We start from the raw sequence: 24667 nt of genomic DNA on the forward strand, positions 1-24667 counted from the left end.
CACTGATGTGCTGTATGGTGCACAGGTGGGTTGCCCTTTTTATGATCTTTTTAAAATTTGGCACATTTAGTAGGTGGCAAATCTTCATCAAGCATTCCCTAAAAGTGAAACCCCTTGCAAACTGGCAGCCAGAATACCAATTTCCTTTAGGTGCGTTTGCTGTCATCCCAATAGCAGCAGGGGGAACCTCCTGCAATTTCTCTCTGTTTGTTGCAAGTAATTGCTATCTGTAATTAGGTCCACCTTATGGTTTCACCACACCGGGGAAGTATTGGAATTCTAGTACTAGAAAATCATGGTTTTTAAAGGAAATTCCAGGATCAAACATGATGTCCTGTTGTCGGATAACCACATGGTCACCTCATATATTTTTTGTATATTTAAAAATGATGGGCGCAAATAAACAGCTAACCCTGTGTACGTTGAGTCCAAGAGCTCATACTTCCCTTTGCCCTCCATTCCCTGCCTGGAAGTGTGGGCAACACCGTCCCCTTCCACACACAGTAATAAACGTTCCCTCTTCCACCTCCAAGATGTTGCATAGTAACTCCACCCTGTCGCCGAGTGAACAGCAATTCCTGATAAATTGCTGACGATCACCATTAGGACAGGGGCGGAGGTAGAAGGACATTACTTTGATTCTCGTACTTTGGGAAACCAACCCTCCTGTATAATTTGCCAGTATGGCCTTGACAACAAACCGGTCTTTATAGACGACAGAGCTCTTACCGCTGCATTTTACAGACATCTGAAAATGGCCTGTCCGGTTATATTGTGAGTCCATATCACGAGTCCTCTCCGCTCTAATATTAGGGGGCGTTGGTATTTTTCGGAGATGGACGGTTGTCACACGTCAAGGCGGTTCGGCTGTCTGCACACCGTTTGATTGTGTCGCTTTGCCATTTCAGCTTCATCAGCAGCAACGATGGCCCAGAAGCCGAGCAAGAGGAGAACTTCTGGTCCCAGGCGCTAGAAGACTTGGAAACCTGCGGCCAGTCGGGGATCCTGCGGGAGTTGGAGGTATGACGCGCCGCCAGCTTCTTCTCAGTTCCTTTATTTTGTTTCATCCTCCTTTTTACTGGTGACCAAGAAGAATCCGTTAATTGCTTTGACCCTTTCCACAGGAGAAAGCTGGCAGGCTTCTGTATTTGAGAAACATGGCTCTCCTGGTACATACGTTGTTTTTTCGTTTTATCTTAATATCTTTTATTTTTTTGCTTGTGTGGCTGCCTTCAAGTCCTCCCGGACAAAAAACGCATCTAATTAGACTGCATCGCACTACCTGCTGCCTTCTGGAAAGAGCACTACCCCATGAAAAGCCAATAATGCCATTTTCGACCTTCACATATGTGTTTCTAGTGCTCTGACCTTGACGGTAGCCCTCCCTTCCCCCCATTTAAAGCACTGACACGCTCTTTGAGAATGGGCTGGAAAAGATGTAACTGTGCCTCGTGGAGGCCTCCTTATCTGTAGCTTGCGCTGCTCTAAACTGCTTGCATAAGGCATTAACGTTATACTACTTGGACAATAGTTGCAGGGGGGGCAATTAAATTCATCACTGGCTTCTTTACAAACGCATGGGATGCGTTTTTATGTGGCTTCAAAGTGTGATTTCTTGTAAGAACACGAATATAAAGGATAGTTTTTCAGTGTTTGGTCTTGCTGCCAAAATGCAAAAACAAAATGGCTCCCTAAACAGATACTCTCCTTTAGAATGTCCAACTTGTGCCCTGCCTACTCCCAATTTATTTTGGCTCTGACAGCATCGAGACAAAACTGCACGGAAAACAACATAGCAAGTCTTGTGGGATATAAAATGAATTCTCGTTTCTCCCCGGATGTGGAAAATGGAGCATGCAGTGACATTTGTTGGCGGTTTGGCAGGAGGGTTGGTGAAACACTTTCTTTTATGTTCATTTAAATTCTCTGGTCTGTGGCGGCTGCGGTGACTCCTTTGAAAAATGTTTGCAGTTTGTCCAATTCTGAATCGTGGAAAAATGTCAGTGAAAGCAAAAGCACACAAGGCAGAAAAATGGGAGGCGGGTGCTCAAACTGACTTTGCCCAGTGGGGTTTATCGCTTTGCTATTGCATTGCATGTCCAACACTCGAAGGAAAATGCTGGGCCAGTAATAATTAGGTGCCTTTTTGATTTGAGTTTTTGGCATGAGTATGATAATTGTTTTGTGTTGGGTTTATCAGCGGAAATGTGTAGACTGCTGCATGCTCCCCATAATAGATGACCTTCGCGTATAGGTTATATGGGTTGGTCATTGGTTCCCAATCCAGCAGAAGATCTTCCCTACCAAAAGCGCTTCTCTCACCTTAACATTTCCCAGTTCTTAGAAGTTGTCCCCACCCTCAGTGCCAAGAGGCGACCGAATTTGCTGTGTGCACCAAACAAGTGATCAAACTCACTCGCCCTTTTATGGTTCGGTTTGGTCAGTAGAAGGTACTATGGCCCCAGCCTGCAAAAGATCCTAGTTTTCTCGCTTTGTTTACACCCTGACATACACATTCTGGTGGAAGCCGACCTCAGTGTATGCCCTGTGGACACGCCCACTATCCACATTTTCTAAAGTAATTTTATTAACCGGCCCCGTACAGCAAGCGTGTAAATGTAACCGGTGGTGGCTGTGATTCCACCAGCAGTTTTGAAAGTATGCATTTGGAAAATCCTTTTTAGATATATTCAAAAATGATGTGAAAGGAATCTACCCAAGCCTGTTCTCCACCAACATTTTGCGGGACAAAGTGCTACTTAGGATATAGTTAAGAGGCATGCGAAAAAATAGCAATGCCTCAAAAGAAGACAATGTCATGTATTGAAATGATATAGCTCTCAAATAAGGTGAACAGAAGATTGATGCAGTCTATTGCTGTGGTTTGCACATACCAAGAGAAAATGCATAAGAAAAAACAGCCAAATGCTAAAAATTGCAGGACTCAAGGAGATTCTCTTGATTACACAGTGTAGTAGGTATCTCCAGCTCAGTACATTGTCAAACAGATCATGGAGAGAGCAGGGTTGGTTTAAGAGTTGATGGGAGTGGAGATGGACAGAGGCTCAAATCGGGGAGAAATGCTGAGATCCGTAACATAGTTGATATGGATAGAACGGAACCCTCACCAGGAGGCTGCTTCTAGAAGCTCGAGGACAATAGCAAAGGAGTGTGCTTCTCCCAGGATTGAAGCTGGAATACTGTGTCCCCCAAGATCTATGTCTGAAATATCAATATATTGCAATATTTACTCCTCTCTCAAATCACAAGCCATCTTCTACAACAGAACGTGTTGCTAGAGAAATGGAAACCCCACTCTTTTACATGGAACATAGTCCACAATATGGTCCTTTAAGTCTTAATGAATCAAAAAAAAGAGCACACTGTGTCTCTATGTGGTTCCAATTGAACACTAAAGACATACTTAAGATTTTTATGAGGTTTTCAACACTGGATGTGTTTAAAATATTCTTTGTTTATTGCTAAAAAAATGTTCCTAACACTTTCCAGTTGTTTTTAAGGTGTTCAGAAAACAAGCCAACCGCAAGCCTTGTTTCTGCGTCCTTTTGCTTAGCCCTTAGCTTGTTGCTTTTCACAATGGTGGGAAGATTGCATGTGTGATGATAATTATTTTCGTCTTTTTGCACTTGACTCTAGGCATTTAATAACACACTGTTCATTAATACTCTAGGCGACAATCATGTCCGGAAGCACGCTGAGCCTGAACCACGAGAGCCCGCAGCCCCGCAGTCAGCTGGGTAGGCAAGCTAGCTTCCAGGACAAGAGCTCAGTGAAAACCCATTACAGCCAGTCCGTTCGTAGCAATACCTTGCCCACTGATGTGGGAAGAAAGTCGGTGGCACTCAGGAAACTGAAGCAAGAAATGAAAGAAATTATGTCGCCAACTCCTGTGGAGTTACACAAGGTCAGTATCCATTGGTTCTGTTTCGTGTTTGTAGGAGTAGTGGCGGTACTGGCATGACTACATTTTCCCATCTGAAGCACAGAGGACACTGCATGGGGTGCTATTGTGCTGTGTATGTGGTATCTCAAACTCAAGTAGGATCAACAGGCAGACCAGGAGAGGGATATAGTTAAAGAAGGTTAATCTAGCTTTGTAGACTTAAGGGGGAGTGGTCATTATCATCAGTGTCGGTCGAATTGGCCCGTCGGCCGATCGGCCCATGGCCGATATGAAATCTTTAGAGGCTGGCGAGGGGCCGGTTTTCAAGCCCATGCCTGGGCCGGTCTCGCGCTGGTTAAGGGCTGCCTGCAGTGCTGATCTGCTCTGCATAATCAGGGCCTGCGGGCAGCAAGTCCGCGCGAGACTGACACCATGGCGCTACCACGCTAGGTGATTGTGAAGGAAGTGTTACTTTTTTACAAAACACTGGTAGTGGGTCGGGCTGTACTCAGCCCGGCCCGCTACCAGTGTTTTGTAAAAAAGTAACATATTCCTGCAACTGCTCACCCTTGAAGGACCTGGGGCAGCAGCAGGCAGTCTGATGGAGGAGCTTGGAGGCCGCCTAGGGCTGGGCTTGGCCAGAGGCGCGAAAAGTTGCTTTCAACTTTGCAGGAAGCAAGCAACACATTTGTTGCACGCCACTTTGCAAAGTTGAAAGCAACTATTGGCCATGGCCAATGAAAATGCGGTGAGACTGTGCCGCCACCAGCCCTCACTCCCAGCCCCAGGTCAGGACTGGAGCTGCAGCCTGCAGGAAGCCGCGCACAAAGGAGGACCTGACCAGTGCCATGGGCGAGGTCGACGAGGCCCCTGTCTCCACACCACAGCAAGTCCGTCGACTCGTCTCCAGCAGTGCAGCAGAGGTCAGCACAGGAGGGCACACAGGCACTCGGGCACGGGCGACCCCCCCGCCCCCTACCCACAGTCACCAGCCCACAGTGGCAGCGGAGATGGAGAGACGCCCCTGGCTGAGCTGAGGAGGTAAGAGTCACCGGCCGTAAATGCGGTTATGGCCGGTAAGATAGCTCAGCGGGTTGAGCGCTCACTGCTGCGATCTGAGCGTGATCTGCAGCGTTGGTTGGATGTCCCGGGTATTCCGTGCAAGGAAATACCTCATTCACACCAGGGATTTACATGCAGGTGGAGGACTTGCTGCGAGTGCCTGTGACTCACAAGAAGCCCACCTATGCAATCCCATGATGTGTCATATACATTCCTGGCACCTAAGTATGCGGAGGCTTGCTGCCCCCATCTGCGTGTGAGCAGGTGTCACCCTGCAACCATGTGGTTTCAGGAAGTACATTTGCAGTGATGGGTTTTAAAGAGCTTATCACGGTGGTTTAACTTTTTATATTTCCTCAAGTTAGACTGAAGTTAATGTGAAAAATAATTAGAAATGCTCATGCCAACCATGGACATGGCCGTTTTGGTCAGCCAGTTCAGATTCCGGTTATCGAAAACGACCTCTAGCAGAGCTGCATGTTCCCATGAGTCTTCCCACAGTGCGGATGAGCCACATGGGAGGGAGGCACCGAGATGCTCCGATCAAAGCGCCTTCCCATTTCAGCCCAGGATGCACTTTGATCTTCAGCCGCAGCTCCTACGGCATCCCACCTGCATGCATTCTTTGGGTAGACTGACTCAAATATGTCTATGCGGCCGTACAAAGCCTTTGCTTGTGCACTTTTGGACCACCTGAATTTGACACTTTTTGTTGTTTGTTATGGGAGGTCCCCCAACGCCCCTTCACTACCCTCGCCCTGACCATCCCACCCTCATACCCCCCTTCCCCCACATACACATATATGTGTATATGTAATTGGTCGATTTGACCAAAAGTGCACAACCAAACTGAGACTTGTAAAAGGTCATTTAAAACATGGGATACATTTTGCATACACTTTTCTGAATCAGCAGGTCGCAGGTTTGAATCCCGGCAAGGCCAACTCAGCCTTTCATACTTCCGAGGTCGATAAATGAGTACCAATTTCGGTTGGGTGATATTGTATGTAAATATGTGCTCTGTAGCGCTTTGGATTAAGGCGCTATATAAATAAGACATCATTATCATTCATGTCCCCCCCACCTGTCTCACTTTGTCTCTCTTAGCTCCACACCCTGATAACCAAAGCTCCATTCTTTGTTGCCCTTCCATTTTCTCCCACTGCCTCCCCTTCACCCTTTTTGCTCACTACTCTTACAACTCCCTCTCCACCAGTGCCCACCACAGCATCATTAGATCCCAGGAGCAGCAAGCTATGCTGTTGGGGTGAAAGAGGAACATTCCTGCCATGCATGTGGGGCAAAAACATGAGATAGCGTCCCCGCAGGGGGCGCTCCTACTCACTGCTTGCCAGTGGCAAGCCAGTGGCTTGCTTGCCACAGCAATTGGGCGTTGCTGTGGAGAGTTGTGACTGGCAGCTAGGAGCAAGGAAAGACTACTATGGTTGTCCTCTAAATCTGGTTAATGGACAATGCAGATGAAATCGGATGTTTTTTTTGTTGATGATTTAGCCACAGTGAGGTCTATGGAGGGGTTGGGTTTGGCTCATAAACTTCGCAGACCCCTCCACTTGATGATGGCCTGCAATGGAAAAACATCTAGCGTGGTCTACATCATACACACGGGGGAATGCTTGGGATAGTTAGCAGTGGACTGGGGCCATTTACATCTCAAAGCAAATGTTCCACGTTGCTTTGGCACACCTTTGCTTGCTCATGTTGACTGTTTAGTAGTTTATTAAAAAAATACTCTTATCACAAATTTCGCCGCATTTGGAAAGCGCCTGTGTGTGAACTCATTTCCAGAAAATGTTTTGGGTCATTGGCTGTCAGACTGTCCCATAAAAGGCTGAAGCTGACGGGACCACTGCGGTCACATGCATTCATGTTTGTTGTTCGACGAATCGACAGGGTGGATGAGCACCGCGCAGGCACAAAGGGGGCCTGTGTGTTGCTGTTGGGTGGAGGGAGGGGGCTGCCCTACGCTCTAGTCTGAGTTGTAACATTAGGAGACACTCGTGGATTTTCCTTACTGGGGGTTGTTGTGTTCGAAGCCTAAGATGCCCTTCATTGTTATTTTCTGCAACACCCTAGCAGCTCTGCCTTCTTCGGTGTTCATTCACTCGCCGGGGTGGTCGGTCAGTGGGTTAGTGTGTGTCATCCATAAAACGCGTGATTTATTACAAAGGCTCCTGAGTCCTCACCCTTTCTCCTCCCCGTTGCTTAGTCAGACGAGCTCCAGTTTCCTGATTTTTACATCCACTTAACAATAACACGAGACGCACAGAGGAGTTGCTGAATGAATCATTGAGGGCACACATGTGTCCAACAGATGAGATCTTCATGTATGTGGTTTGTGAACTATAAATAGTAAACATGCTCCAGTATAATTGGGCCCAAGCAAGAAACATACCTTGGAAAAACGGCTCACATTTTTGCAAAAAACATGCATTTTACATATTTTAAATTAGCGAATGTAATGATAACTGATGACATACAGTATACACCATACGGACTACATGAGGGCCTGCTGCAGTCTTACGGATTGCTGCCCAACTGCCACTGCTAAAATGTGCCGATTTTTCAGAAATCATGCCATGTGTAGCTATTAGCTAACCAACAAAAGTTCCACCCCAGTCAGTGTGGGGGATGGGAATGGAAGTAGCCCATCTTATTATTTAGAATAATGCACAGTCAGATTTGTCATGCAGTATTACCACAAACCATATTCCCCGGAATAGAATATGAGGGGAATACCTGATGCTCGGTAATCAAGCAGTCCACTGCCCCAGGATGCCAGAGTTCATACTCCAGTTTACATGTCAGTGTGATTGAACCTATGCAAAACACTTTGCTTCCTTTGCCCCATTACAGAAAGAATTAAAAAAAAAGGTGCAACGGATGCACCTTCTTCAAATGCTGCCTGCCTCTTGGAAATGTCGAAATCCTTGTGCTCAGTGTAGAAATATTTGACCATGCACATCAAGTGGCCATTGACTAGTCTTCATTGTGCCGCAATGAATGCCTTGTTGTAATGTGTCTATTTTTCCCCATCTCACTGGCATTCTGTTCAGGATGTTTGTTTGCATGTATGAGGTAACGAGTGCTCAGAGTATGGCATGTCCTGTGAGTGCGCTGCTTTCCCTATTTTGCCAACCCCTGATCCGAAGCCTGAAAAGTAGATGCACGCAGTCTTGAAATGCGGCCAAATTTGCACAGACCTGCAGAAGAGTAAGTGCTATACAATAACATATTATCATTTGGCTTTGGACGTCTGCTTGCATTGACGATGACGATGGTTTGAAGGCCACTTTTCTTGATGCAAGGGGTGGGCCACTTTTTGACGTGACCTTGAAGGCTGGGTCACTTTTTTGAGGCGAGGGTGGGCCACTTTTTTTTTGGGTGTCCGGGCCTATTTCTTGTCCCAGTCCGACCCTGATTATCATAATGACCCGCCTTTAGACATAAGTTAGGGATTGGCCATTATCCCAAGCGATAATGTCCCCTCTCAAGGTCTATACAACTATTAACACACTAGGGAAATTGAAAACATTACTTTAATAGAGAGTAAAGTAAATACACACAACATGTTAGTAAATACACTTGATTCAATTGTGTAATATATGTACCAGCTTCTGTTATGAGATGAGCATTTTAATCAAAAACTTGTTTGAACACAAACCATTTTAGCAAGACCACGATCTGCTTCTAATGTAAAAGTGACCAGTGTCTCTGTATGAAAGTGGCAGCATTGTTCCATGTTTTAGCGGTCAGTTAGGTGTCTTAAATTCCATGTTGCCTGTCACATTGAAGGTGCAATGAGAGAAAGATTCTCACACAGAGGGAGTGTCTTGTTGAAATACATCTTGCTAGGAAATGTCATTTCTGTTTCATGAATGCAGCGAAAAGCATTCTGTTATTTTGCTGTCTGCTTTTGAAGTCAGAATGTCTGGAATGCTGTCAATATCAGATGATATTGAATGCATTCCTGTTGAGCAGGAGGAGGCCAGCAATGCCTTTTACGTGCTAACTAGGGATATTTGCAGGATTGAGCCAAATGCACAACTTAAAACAAGACTTAACAGCAACAGGGTGGCTTCTACTTGTTCAATAGTTCTTGGGTTTGGAATGTCTTAATCTAGGCTCCCTTCTCTGAGAGGGTTATTGGTTCAGTCACTCAAGAGTCCTGGAGTTTTTAAACGTCCCGACCACTTCTTTCTGGTCTCACAGTTCTGAACCCTCAGGTCATCTGCTTTATTTCTCGTTGTAGCGGGGGGTACCCCAGAGGATTCCCATGCCTCCCGTGTGAGGGGCAGGTGCTAGGGCTTGCTAAGGGCGATGGTTAGTCTGAGCTCCTCTTTCTACATCTCCCTGTCTTGGGGTCCTGGCTCTATTTATTGAAACCCAACTTTGTCTTCCTCCTTCAATATTGGTAGAGGTCTCTCTCTGAAGTGGACTTTTCCCCCCTTCTCTCCTCCTCTTTGCCTCCTGTCTCTCCTCTTGTTCCTCACTGGTGTCAACTCCAACATCTCCTTTGATGAACTTCCCAATTCTTCTTTCATGTCCTCTCCCTATTATTTGTAACGGTTTCCTCCAACCTCTTGCTGAGTACTCTTTACCACCTGCACTCCATTCACCCACATCCCTGATATTCTCTCAACCTCCCTCCTCACATCTCCTTTAAATCTCCTCCTGAAGTTCTCTCCAATCTCCTCCTCTATACTCCCTACTCCTTCCTCAACTTCTCTCCAACCAGCCTCCTTTCACCACAATTCTTCCCCTTCATGCGTCATTGCTTCCACCTTCCCACCACCTGTCTGTGTGTGTGTATGTCTCGCCAACTCCCAGCGTCCACCCAAAACGTGTGTGGCTTTTATTTTGCTGAAGCCCTCCCTGTCGGCTGTGCCTATCGGGGGCAAGAGAGCTGTGGACCATGTTGGATTCAAGGGGAGAATTAGTTTAATAACTCTTGTGGGAACCTGGATGTAATGCAGACTTGTGGGGCTGCCGGGTGAGCCTGAGGAGAGCTCAAGATGCTCATCCACCATCTTGGATGAGTCCTGCTTGGTTTGACTGCTGCCAGTCAGACATCCCTCACGCAGCATTCTACTGCCAGGCTGCTTTGGCATCTGCTCTGCCGGCTGTCGAACGGGACCTAGCCACTTCCTCATTTAAAGTGATTTTTTTTGTTATTCCCCTTACCAGCAGCATGATCTCCAAGGCAAGTGTTCACAAAGTGGGCTTCAGAGAAGAGATGCAAATTGTACACCAGGCATTGGGGCATGATGGGACAGTGCAGAGGCCCAGCATTATAAAGCGGGTGGTGGCAGATGGTCCCGATGGTCGCACCATTCAATACCCACAGAGCCTGGTGTGGGACTTCATCACAAAGGTTTCCTCATCTTGTCTCCCACCCACTTCAAATGTTGGCTTTTTGGATTTGTGACAGCATTTTTTTCATCAAACACTTTAGGTCCTATTTGCCAATGTTGTATGCTATGTTATTCATTAGGGTAAAATGGCTCATTGAGTTAATCTGCTTGCTGACAAAATGCGTGTCCAGGTTCAAGGTTACAGACTGGAATACTGGAGGGCTATATTGAGGCTCTGGGACCACAGAGGGAGTAATTGGGAGTTAAGGTGTGCTGCGCCTGTTTTTATCCAGAGGACAAAGGTACTATTGCATGTCTGCTGGAAAAGCTGGCATGCACCACTTTTACAGACTGCATATATATATATATATATATATATATATATATATATATATATATATATATATATATATATATATATATATATATATATATATATATATATATATATTTCTGAGGCTTGTGGAATCTGCTTAGATCACATGCTGTGCATAGGCTGACATCTAGTGGAAGTTGCAGAGTATTACAGTTGTTTTTCGAAATTCGAAAAGGGACGTTGACAGGGCGTGCAAGTAATAGTACCCCTAGTGTGACATCCACTGTACCCATGGTCCTTCACGTGTCGAGGTCCCTCCGATTGTCTCTTTCCGCCATCGTAGACGGACGGTATATCGCGAAGTTCTGATTTCAGCATAATGCCATTGATTTATCAAATTAGAGTTAGTTTACTCTTCCTATCCTTTATATCTTTCATTCACCGACTATCGATAACATCTCCGACAGCGGTTAAGAAAACGACCGATGAAGACTCCCATCGACAGATCCTCTCTGGGATGGGCTTTGGCCCACACAGTAGGGAAAGAGGGGGGAGGACATTGGAGAATGTATTTACCCCTTTTCATACATTATCTTCGCATAGCTGCCATTTCATTTAATTATGGATAGAACCCCTTTCAAGTTCTGCCCAAGTTGCAATAAAGAATTCCCCTGTGTCGTCAAGCACCTGGTGTGCAACTTTTGTCTCCCTCGGGATCACGTTGAAGGGAACTGTCGAGCCTGTACGCTCGTTAAACCTAAGACGTTAAAGGACCGTTTAACTAAGCTCTGGGCCCACCACGCCATGCAGGCTGAGGCCACCATGGGCATGGGGGGGACCTACAGTGACACCGAATTTTTGGACAGCGAAGGCGACGGGGAAACGTCGGTTTCCCAAGCACAATCCCCCGACCCCAGCAGACAGGCAGGCGGCCCTGTTACGGGGAGGACCCCCGGCAGCATCAGCGCTCACACAGCCCCTACCACTAAGCACACAGCCAAGGGCCATGACTCAATGCATTCGTCAACGAAGGGCCCACACACAACATCTAATGAGAGGTCTGTAGAATCCCTGTCCTCTGGGCACTCGAGGTCCCGATCCCCGCATGACAGGCCCGACTGTCGAGAGACAGCACAGACGTTGTGCCTAAATCCGGCTATCCCATCCCAGGTGGACCGACCCTTAATTGATCTCAATGACGCAAATACTGACACTGAAGATACCTATACAGCTCAGGAGGGCAGAGAACAGGACTATGGAGTTGACAATGAAGAGGAAGATATGTATAACATAGCCTCTCCCGTCACCCTAGACTCCCCAGTAGCAGTTTTGCCTATAGATAACCAGCCACTACAACATGACATGCTCACCAAGGCAGCTGAGCATTTTCAGATAAAAACACAGGAAACTCAACAAGACGAGCACTTTGAGGACATTTTAGGGGATAAAAAGGCAGTCACACAGTTATTTCCCATCCTGCAATCTATCCAGCGGAGAATCCAGCCATCCCTGGAAACACCTAACCAGATGCGGGCAGTTAATCAGCACATAGGGAAGTTCTTCCGCCCTGCTCCCACAGATCCTCTCTATATCAGGGGACAGCTCAAACCAGACTCTCTTGTAGTTACTGACAAGGAAGAGAGCATGGACACCCTTAGCCTCTTCGGAGGCACCACCAGACAAAGAAAGTAAGAAACGTTATACTATGGGGCAGAAAGTAGCCTCTTTGGCTGCCTTTCAGGCTAACATCGCTAACAATGCCACACTTATGGCGAGTTATAACTGCCATAAATGGGATGAGGTGTCCGCATTATTGTCTTCAGCTCCTGAAACCCTTAAGACTTAATTGACCCTGGTAGCAGCAGAAGGCAGAGCAGTTTCTAGCTGCATTCTGAAGATTAATTTAGACGCCGCTGACAATGCAGGCAAATTTATTGCAGAAGGAACAATTATTAAGAGACATGCGTGGCTACTCCAGTCCGGTTTCAAGCAAGAGATTCAAGCTACGCTTCTTATTATACCTATTGAGCCCAGTGTCCTCTTCGGAAAGGCCGTTGAAGATGTCCTAAAATCTGATAAAGAGGAATACAACACCTTAAAGTCCTTGGGCCAAATTACCAGTAAACCCACAGGGCAAAGAGGTAATAATAGTAATTTTCGACGCTTTCGCTGACAAAATTGACCGAGGGGTTCAAGCTACAATCAGAATCAAGGAGCGTCCTGGGGTAACAATCAAGGCCAGGCCTCACAGGACTACCAAAGGGGACAGCGCATATCTTGCAGCTGGGGGAGGTCTTTCACTTCTAGAGGTGGAGCCACACCTCCAAAACTGTGACTACCCGGTTCTGGTGCACTCCAATGCCTCTCCAGAAGGAGGACCTATTTCAAACTTAACCCAAGCATGGGAGGGAATCACCTCGGACAAATGGGTACTAAACACCGTGGCAGGCGGTTATTGTGTGGAACTAATACAGCAACCCCAGAACTATCCCCCGCGTCAAAAGACCCACTCGAAGGAAGAACAACGCATCCTTCTTGAGGAAATCGCAACGTGTTCTCCAAAAGGACGCCATAATAGTCGTCCCGGCGAACCAGGTAAACAAAGGTATTTATTTAACATACTTCTTGTGCCAAGTATTAGACATACGCCCTGCAAACATCTATGTCAAGCCACAAAAGTTCAGCATGACTACGCTACAAGAAGTAATCCCACTGCTAAAGAGGGGAGATTACATGGGAACATTGGATATGAAAGATGCTTATTTTCATAGTTCAATGTTCCCAGCGCACAGAAGATTCTTGTGGTTCAAGATAGCAAACCAGCACTACTAATTAAAAATGCTACCCTTCAGAATAGCATACGCACCAAGGGTATTCACAAAGTTACTGGTGGTGGTGGCAGCGCACATGTGCGCGGAAGCTATCCTAGTGTACCCTCACCGTGACGTATGGCTGATTACAGGGGAGACGCCCCATATTTGCAGGCAAAACATTCAAAGAACTATCAACCTTCTCTTTCAATTGGGCTTTTCAATAAATGAGAAAAAAATCGAGTCTAATGCCAAGCACAACCAAACAGTTCCTAGGGGCTGTAATGGACTCAAAAGAGGGGTCAGTCTTCCCGTCAGAGGAAAGAGTCAAAAATATGTTGCTGCAAATACCTCATTATCAGGCCGGACTAAGCATGATAGTATCTTGCATTTACCTGGTACCTTACGCACGCTGGCACATGCAACCCATGTAGGAATGTTTGGCGAAACAGTGGTCTCAGGCAAGCGGTCAGTGGGACGATCTAGTGGTAGTTTGCCAACACTAATACAAAGCCTTCGCTGGTGGACAAGGGAAAATCTGTTGAAGGGGAAACCCTTCCACAATCCAGAAGTGCAGGTGATAGTTACGACAGACGCGTCTCTTGCCGGGTGGGGGGCTCATCACCTTCATCACACAGCACAAGGTCTGTGGACTCATGCCACGGCGCAGAACCACATCAATCTGCTGTAACTACTGGCGGTGTTCGAGATGTTCAGGCATTCGAGATACACCCATCAAACCAGTCGGTGCAAGTCCTCACCGACAGCACCACGGCAATGTTTTACATCAACAAGTAGCAGGGCACACGTTCTCCAAATCTGTCCATACTAGCACTACAAATTTGGAAATGGACACTCAAATGGAAAATATTCCTATCCTTACAACACAATCCAGGGGAACTCAACTTTCTAGCCAACTCGCTGGGAAGAGATCCCCAACCAGAGGAACTCGAGTGGCAACTAGACACAAGGGTCATAGACCACCTCTTCTCTCAGTGGGGTTTCCCCACGCTAGACTTGTTCGCTACAAGCGAAAACAAACAATGCCCAGACTTCGCATCCAGGTTCCCCCAACCAGCCTCCAAGGGGAACGCCCTATGGATGAACTCCTCTCATGAACAAACTGGCGAACAAGATCCACAAGGAACAAGTGACGCTCATCCTAGTTGCTCCTATGTGGGAAAGACCGCCATGGTATCCACATCTGTGCAAACTGGCGATGTGCAATCCCATCTAACTCCCGTGCCAGACCAACTTACTCCCTCAACATGGGGGGATTAACAGTGCACCCGCAACCTCACTCGATGAACTTGGCAGCGTGGCTCCTGAAGTCCTAGAGTTTGTACTTCTTAACCTACAACAGAGGTGTATGGATATCCTCAAGGAGGCACGAAAGCCAAACACTAGACACTGTTATTTCGACAAATTGAGGAGATTTGTAATTTGATGCCAGACTAAACAAATAAGCCTCCTAGAATGTACCACATCCCACGTTCTAAACTATATGCTCCACTTGCTAAACTCGGGTTAGTATTTAACTCTATAAAACGTCCACCTGGCGGCCTTGTCGGCTTACACCACCTTCCACAATAGAGTATTGTGGTGGAAGGTGCTGGTCATCAAAGCTTTAATGGAGGGAGTAAAGAGACTCCAACCCTTCAATTTCAAACCCACCGCCAGGTTGGGATCTCAGTGTAGTACTCGCAAAGCTCATGGGACCACATTTCGAGACGATGCACAAGTCAAGTCTTAAACACCTAACTTACAAGACTGCCTTATAAGTGGCTGTTACTTCCATAAGAAGAGCTAGTGAATTGCAAGCATTGTCAGTGCAGGATCCTTTCAATGTCATACATAAAGACAAGCTGGTTTAATGTACACATCCTAGGATCTCTTCTAAGTTCATCTCTAAATTTCATGTAAATCAGTCCATTTAGCTTCCGGCTTTCTTCCAGAACCCAAAAAGCTCAGCTGAAGTAAAACTCTACACCCTAGATGTATGGAGGGCGGTCCTTTAGAATACTTTGGGACTGGCCCTCTAATTTTGTTCCCTCTCAACAAAACAGCTACACACTTTCCGAAACCATTCAGAATCAGGTATAGAATAAAATCCCAACATTTCATGCAGTTTCATTGAGTGGTGCCAAAGGTATAAGCCATCCAAGAACGGCTGTTCACCAACCCAGTAATAGGCATAGATGTCCCCGAAAACCTGAAGTGTTAGCGAACATCACAGGACTGTACCAGACCATCCGGACTGTTCATGGACTTCGGGGATGAAGAACACACATTTTTTTGGCTTCTTACGGCCATATCCCATCCCATCCTCATCACCCCCACCTCCCCAGAGATTGTTTGATGAGTTTGACAAGTGCAATGTTGTGTTTTTTAATAGGTTTTTATGGCAATGTTCGCGGACACCGGCGGGTTTTCCAAAAATCGGATGCAATTCACAGTTTGCACCATCCAATCACCGGGCGTGCCCGCTGTCCGACGACCTCCTGTCACCTTCTGAACCAATCGGGAGGCCTGTCCGCGGACCGAACAGGGAAGTGAGTCAGCGGACCGAACCCAGATATCACTTTCCTTTTTAACCTACTTTTGGGCCATTTTTAAAACGACTGGACGGATTTACACCAAATGAGACCAAGCCACCACTCCTGCCGCAAGTTTGTTGAAAATGCATCCAGCGGTTTGGGCTGTAGACGTGAGCAAATCTTTTTTTCCATTGCGTCTATGGAGAAAAATCTAATTTGGGACCTCCCCCTACAACTTTGCCCCCTCTTTATCAAACCTATCCAACCTTTTCTAAAAAAGTCAGAGGGGCCCATATACTTATTTTGCAAACTTTGGTGAGGATTCGTCGAGGGGGAGTAAAGTTATAAGCCGCCCAAAAAGTGCTCTTCCTATGAGTTGAGCTATCGCAGATCCTTTAATACATATCCAATATATTACATAAAGATGACCTTTACAGGGATGGAACTAGAAGATGTGATGATCAGGAGCTTAAAGCAGCCATTGGGTATCAGTCATCACCCAGCGAGCAGGAGCCTACCCCTGAGGAACGAAGACCTGTGACATATATTGCCACAAATCTAATGTTCTCTAGTTGCAAACTATACATTTGTGCCCATTGTGCTTTAAATATTCTGTCCCTCCATGTGCTCTAATAATCCTTTACATTTTCCTAATCATTCCCGAACACACAGGGTGAATGCCAAATATGCATGCTTGTATGGCACCAGTTGGCCTGGAAAGTCAAAAGTAGTTTGTAGGTAGCGGTTACTGACAATCCAACAAAGCTCTTCTCCGCTACAAGCAGGAATGAAATCCCTCCCAGCTATTTAGCTATTTTCATATTTGTATACGTGCTACATATAACTGTATATGATTTTCTGGGTGACATATAAGCTGTACCAGTGTGTGTTACCCTAAAGCATGGGTGCACAACATGCGGCCCGCCATGCTGTTTTGTCCGGCCCGCGAGGCACAAAGACTTTCCTAATGGAGGGCGTCCCGCAAGCAGCATCGGCCGCCCTCCATTAGGAAAGTCTTTGTTGTCTTCCGGGCCGGACAAAACACTGGCCGTCAATGGCTCAGCACACATGCACCACGTCACTCCTACGAGCCACGTAGTGCATGTGTGCTGCACCAATGGAGTGCCAGCACTACGGCTGGCGTGGCCAGTAAGGCTTGATGCCGGAAGGCATTTCAGCCTTGCTTGCCACGCCAGCCGTAGTACGATTCCACTTACCTCGCCACCGTTCCAGCTTACCTGCCTTCCAGCACGTCTCCGGTAAGTGGTCTGTGTGTTTGTGTTTGTGTGTCGGGTCTGGTGTATGTTTGTGTTGTGTATGTTGAGATGGGGGCATGGGGGGTGTGTCGGATGTGTATGAATGTTTGTTTTTGAGTGTTTGTGTTGTGTATGTTGAGATGGGGAGGGTGGGGGGGGCATGTCGGATGTGTATGAATGTTTCTTTTTGAGTATTTGTGTTGTGTATGTTGAGATGCGGGGGTGGGGGGGTGTCGGATGTGCATGAATGTTTGTTTTTGAGTGTTTGTGTTGTGTATGTTGAGATGGGGGTGGGGGGCGTGTCGGATGTGTATGAATGTTTGTTTTTGAATGTTTGTGTTGTGTATGTTGAGATGGGGGGGTGTCGGATGTGTATGAATGTTTGTTTTTCAATGTTCGTGTTGTGTATGTTGAGATGCATGTATGGGTGCATGCTTCAGAGTTTTTGTGCTGAGTTGGGGGGTTTCGGTCTGTATGGGTGCATGCTTTAGAGTGTGTGTGCTGAGTTGGGTGGGGGGTTCGGTGTGTATGGGTTCATGGTGTATGCTTGAGAGTGTGTGCCGAGTTGGGGGGTGGGGAGGTTCGGGTCTGTATGGGTGCATTTTTGAGAGTGTGCCGATTTGGGGGGTGGGGGGTTCGGGTCTGTATGGGTGCATGTTTGAGAGTGTGTGTGCTGAGTTGGGGGGTGGGGGTTCGGGTCTGTATGGGTGCATGTTTGAGAGTGTGTGTGCTGAGTTGGGGGGTGGGGGGTGGGGGGTTTGGGTCTGTATGGGTGCATGTTTGAGAGTGTGCTGATTTGGGGGGTTTAGGTCTGTATGGGTGCATGCTTGAGTGTGTTTGGGGCATAGTGTTTGGTTGGGGATGAGGGGGCCATGGGGCATAGTGTTTGGTTGGGGGTGAGGGATAGGGGGCATAGTGTTTGGTTGGGTGTGGGAGCCATCAGGCATAGTGTTTGGTTGGGGGTGAGGGAGCCATGGGGCATAGTGTTTGGTTGAGGGTGAGGGGCGCATAGTGTTTGGTTGGGGGTGAGGGACAGGGGGCATAGTGTTTGCTTGGGGGGTGAGGGACAGGGGGCATAGTGTTTGGTTGGGGTGGGAGCCATGGGGCATAGTGTTTGGTTGGGGTAGAGGGGGCCATGGGGCATAGTGTTTGGTTGGGGGTGAGGGACAGGGGGCATAGTGTTTGCTTGGGGGGTGAGGGACAGGGGGCATAGTGTTTGGTTGGGGGTGGGATCCATGGGGCATAGTGTTTGCTTGCGGGGTGAGGGACAGGGGCCATAGTGTTTGGTTCGGGGTGGGAGCCATGGGGCATAGTGTTTGGTTGGGGGTGAGGGGGGGCCATGGGGCATAGTGTTTGGTTGGGGGTGAGGGGGCCATGGGGCATAGTGTTTGGTTGGGGGTGGGAGCCATGGGGCATAGTGTTTGGTTGGGGGTGAGGGACAGGGGGCATAGTGTTTGCTTGGGGGTGAGGAGCAGGGGGCATAGTGTTTGGTTGGGGGTGGGAGCCATGGGGCATAGTGTTTGGTTGGGGTAGAGGGGGCCATGGGGCATAGTGTTTGGTTGGGGGTGAGGGATAGGGGGCATAGTGTTTGCTTGGGGGTGAGGGACAGGGGGCATAGTGTTTGGTTGGGGGTGGGATCCATGGGGCATAGTGTTTGCTTGCGGGGTGAGGGACAGGGGGCATAGTGTTTGGTTGGGGGTGGGAGCCATGGGGCATAGTGTTTGGTTGGGGTGAGGGGACCATGGGGCATAGTGTTTGGTTGGGGGTGAGGGGGCCATGGGGCATAGTGTTTGGTTGGGGGTGAGGGGCAGGGGCATAGTGTTTGCTTGAGGTGTGGGGGCCATGGGGCATAATGTTTGGTTGGGGGTGGGAGCCATGGGGCATAGTGTTTGGTTGGGGGTGGGGGGGCCATAGGGCATAGTGTTTGGTTGGGGGGTGAGGGACAGGGGGCATAGTATTTGCTTGGGGAGTGAGGGACAGGGGGCATAGTGTTTGGTTGGGGGTGAGGGAGCCATGGGGCATAGTGTTTGGTTGGGGGTGAGAGGGCCATGGGGCATAGTGTTTGGTTGGGGGTGGGTGCCATGGGGCATAGTGTTTGGTTGGGGGTAAGGTGCAGGGGGTATAGTGTTTGCTTGAGGCGTGGGGGCTATGGGGCATAATGTTTGGTTGGGGGTAGGAGCCATGGGGCATAGTGTTTGGTTGGGGGTGAGGGGGCCATGGGGCATAGTGTTTGTTTGGGGGTGAGGGACAGGGGGCATAGTGTTTGCTTGGGGGAGAGGGACAGGGGGCATAGTGTTTGGTTGGGAGTGGGAGCCATGGGGCATAGTGTTTGGTTGGTCGTTACCCCTCAAAAACATATTCTTTTTCCGTGTGTTTAATACAAATTGGGGGTTGAAAAAGCCTCCTGACATGTCCCGCCTACCGCCCCGCCCACTTTTACTTTTCGGCCCACTATAGCCCTTATGTAAGCCCTCTGTCAAAATCAGTTGTGCACCCCTGCCCTAAAGCCTCACACTGCTGTCACTTGTGCTTCAACATGGCAATGTTTTGTTCAAATAAAGTGCAGCTGTGTTTTCTTTCATGAAAAGTGGGCGGGTTGACAAAACCTTGTTGGTTGGTGGCGCTGGCAAGAGGATTGGTACTCCAATACTGTCATTAGTTATTTCACAATTCAGTCCCGAGTTATGTTTGTGCAGGGAATATTTATTGTTTCTAGTGCAGCATGACACCTGGGGCACAATGTACCAGGTTGGTGAAACATAAAAACAAAAAAACAGCCGACCCGCGTTTCAACCAAAGTCTTTCTCAAGGCATTGAAGTTGGGGTGGGGGCTCCCATTAGAGCAAGTAGATAACAGCCCTGAGTAGGGTACTGTGTGGTTGCTGGATAGCAGTTCTGGGCAGGAGGTCCGTGTACGTCCGGTTTGTTCCAGTCGAACATAGACGCCAAGTTGCGCAGGGGACCCGGCTGTCCCGACACCAAGCTCTCACCCCTTGTAAACGTGTTTTCTTTCATGCTGCCTTGCATGCCCAGGCGGTACTGAGGAGGGTATAACACATTTCTGTGACGCACTGTGGCGTGTATCTGTATGGGACTGTAGCAAAAGCAGCACATACCAATGTGCGCCACTTTTGCGTTCCATTCAAATAGAGTTTGAGCGGAGCACAAAATGACCCTTTGAAAAGGAGAAGCTGTTGCAGCCCGAACCACAGTCACAATCCGGGCATCGCTCTTGCAAAATGAGTACACTGAGTCCCATTGACTCTGATAATAGTACACCGAGTCCACGGCTCTGGCAGCAAGCACCCAATACGTAGAAACTAGTTACAATTATTCTTCCCAGAGTGTGCTACGTCTTAACCCATTCCAGGATAAGGCTAAACAAAAACACCTCAGTGGAACCATGCAAAGTATTTGTATATATCTTCGAAATCCTGGTCTTCTCGCCCCAAACGTGTTGATGAACAGATCCAATATGAAAATAGGGCTTTACTTTTTAAACTGGTGTGTGAGCTGCACGGATAACAGGCGTTTTCTTCTGGAGAAGGGTTTTGGGTGGATACTTTCTTCCAAACTGTGTGGTCTAGTAGTTAAGCTGTAGATTGTATAACTGGGGACTGAGTTTTACTTCCTGTGTCTCCGCCTAGCTAAACTGTCGGATCAGCCTATTTTCCGAAAATGGTAGTGCTCTGAATTTGGCCAATATATGTTTTATAAATTACTTCACGGCCACAGTAAATACATCTCCAACTATTTGTCCAGTTTCTGTTTTTAATCTTCAGCCCGATTCCATATTGTGGCACAGAAAACCCGTCAACTCTCCTTTTTATTCGTTGTGCCACATGTTCATTTAACACCAGTGTTAGCTTGCAGGGGGGCTGTGGGGGGGGGGAGGGGGACATTGATAAACTGCGATGTGTGTTACTCCTAGCATGAATGCCGGGAGTTATAATAGTTTGAGATGTTTCGCCAAGATGAAGACCGGTGGAACCCCAGTCCTGTGCAATGATTTGTATCAGACAATAAATAAAAACATTATCATATTATGTTAAGGTTAAACAAAAAGTATAACTAAATCACATATTGCAGCCTTCTGCTTTGAAGCAAAAGGTTGTAGCTTTGACCTTGAAAACGTCCGTGGTGATCGGTATGACGCAATAAACAATGTTTTAACAAACTGAGCACCAAAATTCTAAGCACTGACACATAACACTGAGAAAGATGGAATAACTCGGCATGAGACCAAGAATTATGATGCCAAAGAGAAGGGCATCAAACACCATGTCAAACAAAGTGAACACCATTTGACTTCAGGGAAACTCACTGTAGACACCCCAAGGATATATGCAGGACATCACTGAGCACGAAGAGGGTACCAAACAAGGCACATTCCCAGTGTGTCAAATCTGAGGATGTCATCCCTTCTCCCGTCGGGGAGTCCTTTCCCATGGGTCCAGGGCGGTGCCTCCACAGTACAATAGTCCTCCTGGGGGTGGTGCATCGGGGGAGGATCACATGGGAGAGGAAGCCTCCTTTGGGATTAGGGACAACCATTCACAGAGAGCGTGGTATCGAGCTGCAGACCCACCCTCCTTCCCCAAATCAAGTTCTCCCTCACTTTCTTCAGGCAGTATTAATAACTCTTATTGTAAGACTAAACCACTTAATATGATAGAGTTGATGAACAACCCTGGAAAGACCAAATGCTTCCCATGTACCTCTACCATGACTATTGTGACGAAGAAGAGGATCAGGAGTATGATGATTCCGGCAGAGTGACCGCCAATGAGAAACTAGAGAGAAACTGATTGGCGCGGATGCCGATGACCAAAGCAAGCAACAGAACGCTATTAGAGCCCTAGAAGGAATCACAGCTGCCCAGAAGATGTGCACCAGATAAACAGATACGCAGCAGAGCTGAAGGTGCTGAGGGCCCGGGCAGTGTCCGGGAGTAACAGGAACAAGAGTGAGAAGGTTTGGGACCCTGGGAGGAGCCGAAACAGTGCAGAAAGTGACATATGCTTGGCAGGAGAGTAAACTAAGCTATTGCACCCATAGAGTGCGAGTCTGGGACTTGCATCCATATGAAGATAAGAAAGTGAGAGGTTTGGGACTGTGAGAGAAGCTGGGAAAGTGCAGAAAGGAGCATATGGTTGGCAGGGGAGTGAACCATCCTATTGCAAAAACACACTGCGAGTCTGGGACCCGCACCCACATAAGAATTAAAGAGAAAGGGGTCTGGGACCCTGAATAAAGCAGATCCACTACAGAAAGGAGCACATGCTTGGCAGGAGAGTAAGCCAAGCTATTCCAAGTGCACAGTGCAAGTCTGGGACCAGCACCCATATGAAAGCTGAAGCAGGAGATGGTCTGGGGGCCCTGAGAGATATAAAGGGACTCCACAAGAGGACAAACGCTTGGCAAGAAAGTAAACCAAGCTGGACATATACTTGGCAAGAGAGTGAACCAAGCTATTATGTTCAACCTTCTGGGGCTCGCATCCATAAGAGAGTTTGAGAACAAGAGGGTCGAGGACCCTGGAGATAAGAGAGACTGTTTTGATGAGAACCCCATGCTCGGTAGGGAAAAACACCAAGCCAGTATTATAAAGAACTGAGAGTCTGGGACTCGCACCCTTATGAAGATATAAATACAGTGACATTTACCTGAGAAGATACAAGTCTTTGGGACCCAAAGAAAAGGAAAATAGAACCAGAAGGAATTCAGGGGAAAAGAGCAAACTCCTAGAAACCTAAGACTTTTACCTGGTAGAACATTTATATTGTCTTTTGGACCACCCACGACATTGGGGACTTTTCTGTTGGCAAGATGGCAAGAGTTATTATGAACACTTTATTTTGGAAGAAACCGACTCCACACAGTTGATTTAGGTTATTAGTTTTAGGGACAGAGGTAGGTTTTTTGGACACGATGGTAACATACATTTTGTTTTGACATCCAGATGTATTCCTTAGTTTCCTTTGAGGCAGGCAAACCTCTCCTAGTATTTAAGGATAGAGTGGTATTTTCCCAACCCTTTTATTGGTTAATAAAGGTTTATAGCTACAAATATGCCACTTTTGTGTCCGAGCCTTCCCTTTACACCCTTACACCAGATGTTACAAGATCAAAAAACTCAGGTGGTACACTTTACTCAGAAAATAGTTCTCCAGGATGCAATATCTACCCTCAATGAGTATTTGAAGCCTCGGGCTATTGCAGAGGGTAACAAAAGAACCCACACTGACCTTTTAAAAGTATAATTCAAGATATCTCGATTGGAGCAACGCTCTCACCCTACTACTTGCTGATCTTAGCACTGTAAGAGAAAAGAGGGGTGGGGTTCATTATGGGACTCTGGAAAAGGCAGATGCAAGACCTGTGATGTTGATGAGTGCATGTCGGAAGTGCCCGGTTCCCGAGAGCCAATCTGCTTTTTATGGTTTTCGTGGAGAAACTTGGGAGTGTGTTATCCATATGAAAGAGCCCAAGATCTGATAGTGTAAGGAAGGCATGGTATCAAAGTAAGACACACAAGTAATCACAGTTCAAGGGTGTATATCTCGTACATTTTGCAGTTGAATAAACACCTAATCTAAATCTAAGATGAGAGCAAGCTACGACCATCAAATAATAATAATACAGTCCTAGTGCAGTCTAGTCAAAATAAAAGGGCCTATACTAAAAAGAAACCTATTGCCAATCCTTACTGCTATGCTACAAATAATGTCGGATAATGTTCACAAAAAGAAAGAAGTGTTCACAAAATAATAAGTAAGGATGTTTAGGCCATTGGTCCACCTTCCCCACATTTTTGGCATGGGACAAGGCAGGTTACTCGAGCACGGCACAGTCTTCGGCACAAGGTCAGAGTTCCTTTTACCAACATCAGGGTCGTTTGTTCCCAAGTCTCTTTCATTCAAAGTCCCTTGCTTCAAAGGGGCTAATGTATCAAAAACAACAAAGAAACGTTCCTTCCAAATATTCAAGTTGGGCGATGCACTCTTCGCACTGGATCTCCCTCTGCCGGGCTCAGATTCTTCTTTCCCAATTAGCCTCCCTCCGACGGGTTCGCACTTTAATTTGCAGGCATCCCTCAGTCAGGTTAACATTTGCCACAACAATATCTTTGCTGGTGAGTTTTACTGTTCACCCCGGATCCCCCTCTTCTGGGCTCAGATCCCCTTTTAAAGAAATTAGTCCCCCTCTTCCTGGCTCAGACCAATTTCAGTTCGTAGGCAATCAGACTTTCGAATGTGCACAGGATTCAACTTAACCCGCTGCAGGACCACTTCGATTTCACCGTTCAATAATCTTTTATACGCTGTGGGGTACCAAACAGAGACCTTCGAGTGAGCACCCACGTGGCGCCGTACCACTCTATCTGATACCAATTTTGGTTTCATAACA

The 24667-nt window shown here is 47.2% G+C and overlaps 1 protein-coding gene across 17 annotated transcripts in view; it reads left to right on the forward strand.

Moving 5' to 3' along the window:
- The window catches only part of GRIP1 (glutamate receptor interacting protein 1), a 1760673-nt gene that overhangs the window by 1667916 nt on the left and 68090 nt on the right, over positions 1-24667 (forward strand). For all 17 annotated transcript variants that reach the window (XM_069629739.1, XM_069629748.1, XM_069629732.1 and 14 more), the window contains 2 exons: positions 909-1020; positions 3692-3925. In XM_069629739.1, coding sequence (XP_069485840.1) covers positions 909-1020; positions 3692-3925 — 346 coding nt within the window. The remainder of the gene's footprint in view (positions 1-908; positions 1021-3691; positions 3926-24667) is intronic.

The sequence above is a fragment of the Ambystoma mexicanum genome, chromosome 12, assembly GCF_040938575.1.
Source record: "Ambystoma mexicanum isolate Mex_15411 chromosome 12, UKY_AmexF1_1, whole genome shotgun sequence".
NCBI lineage: Eukaryota > Metazoa > Chordata > Amphibia > Caudata > Ambystomatidae > Ambystoma > Ambystoma mexicanum.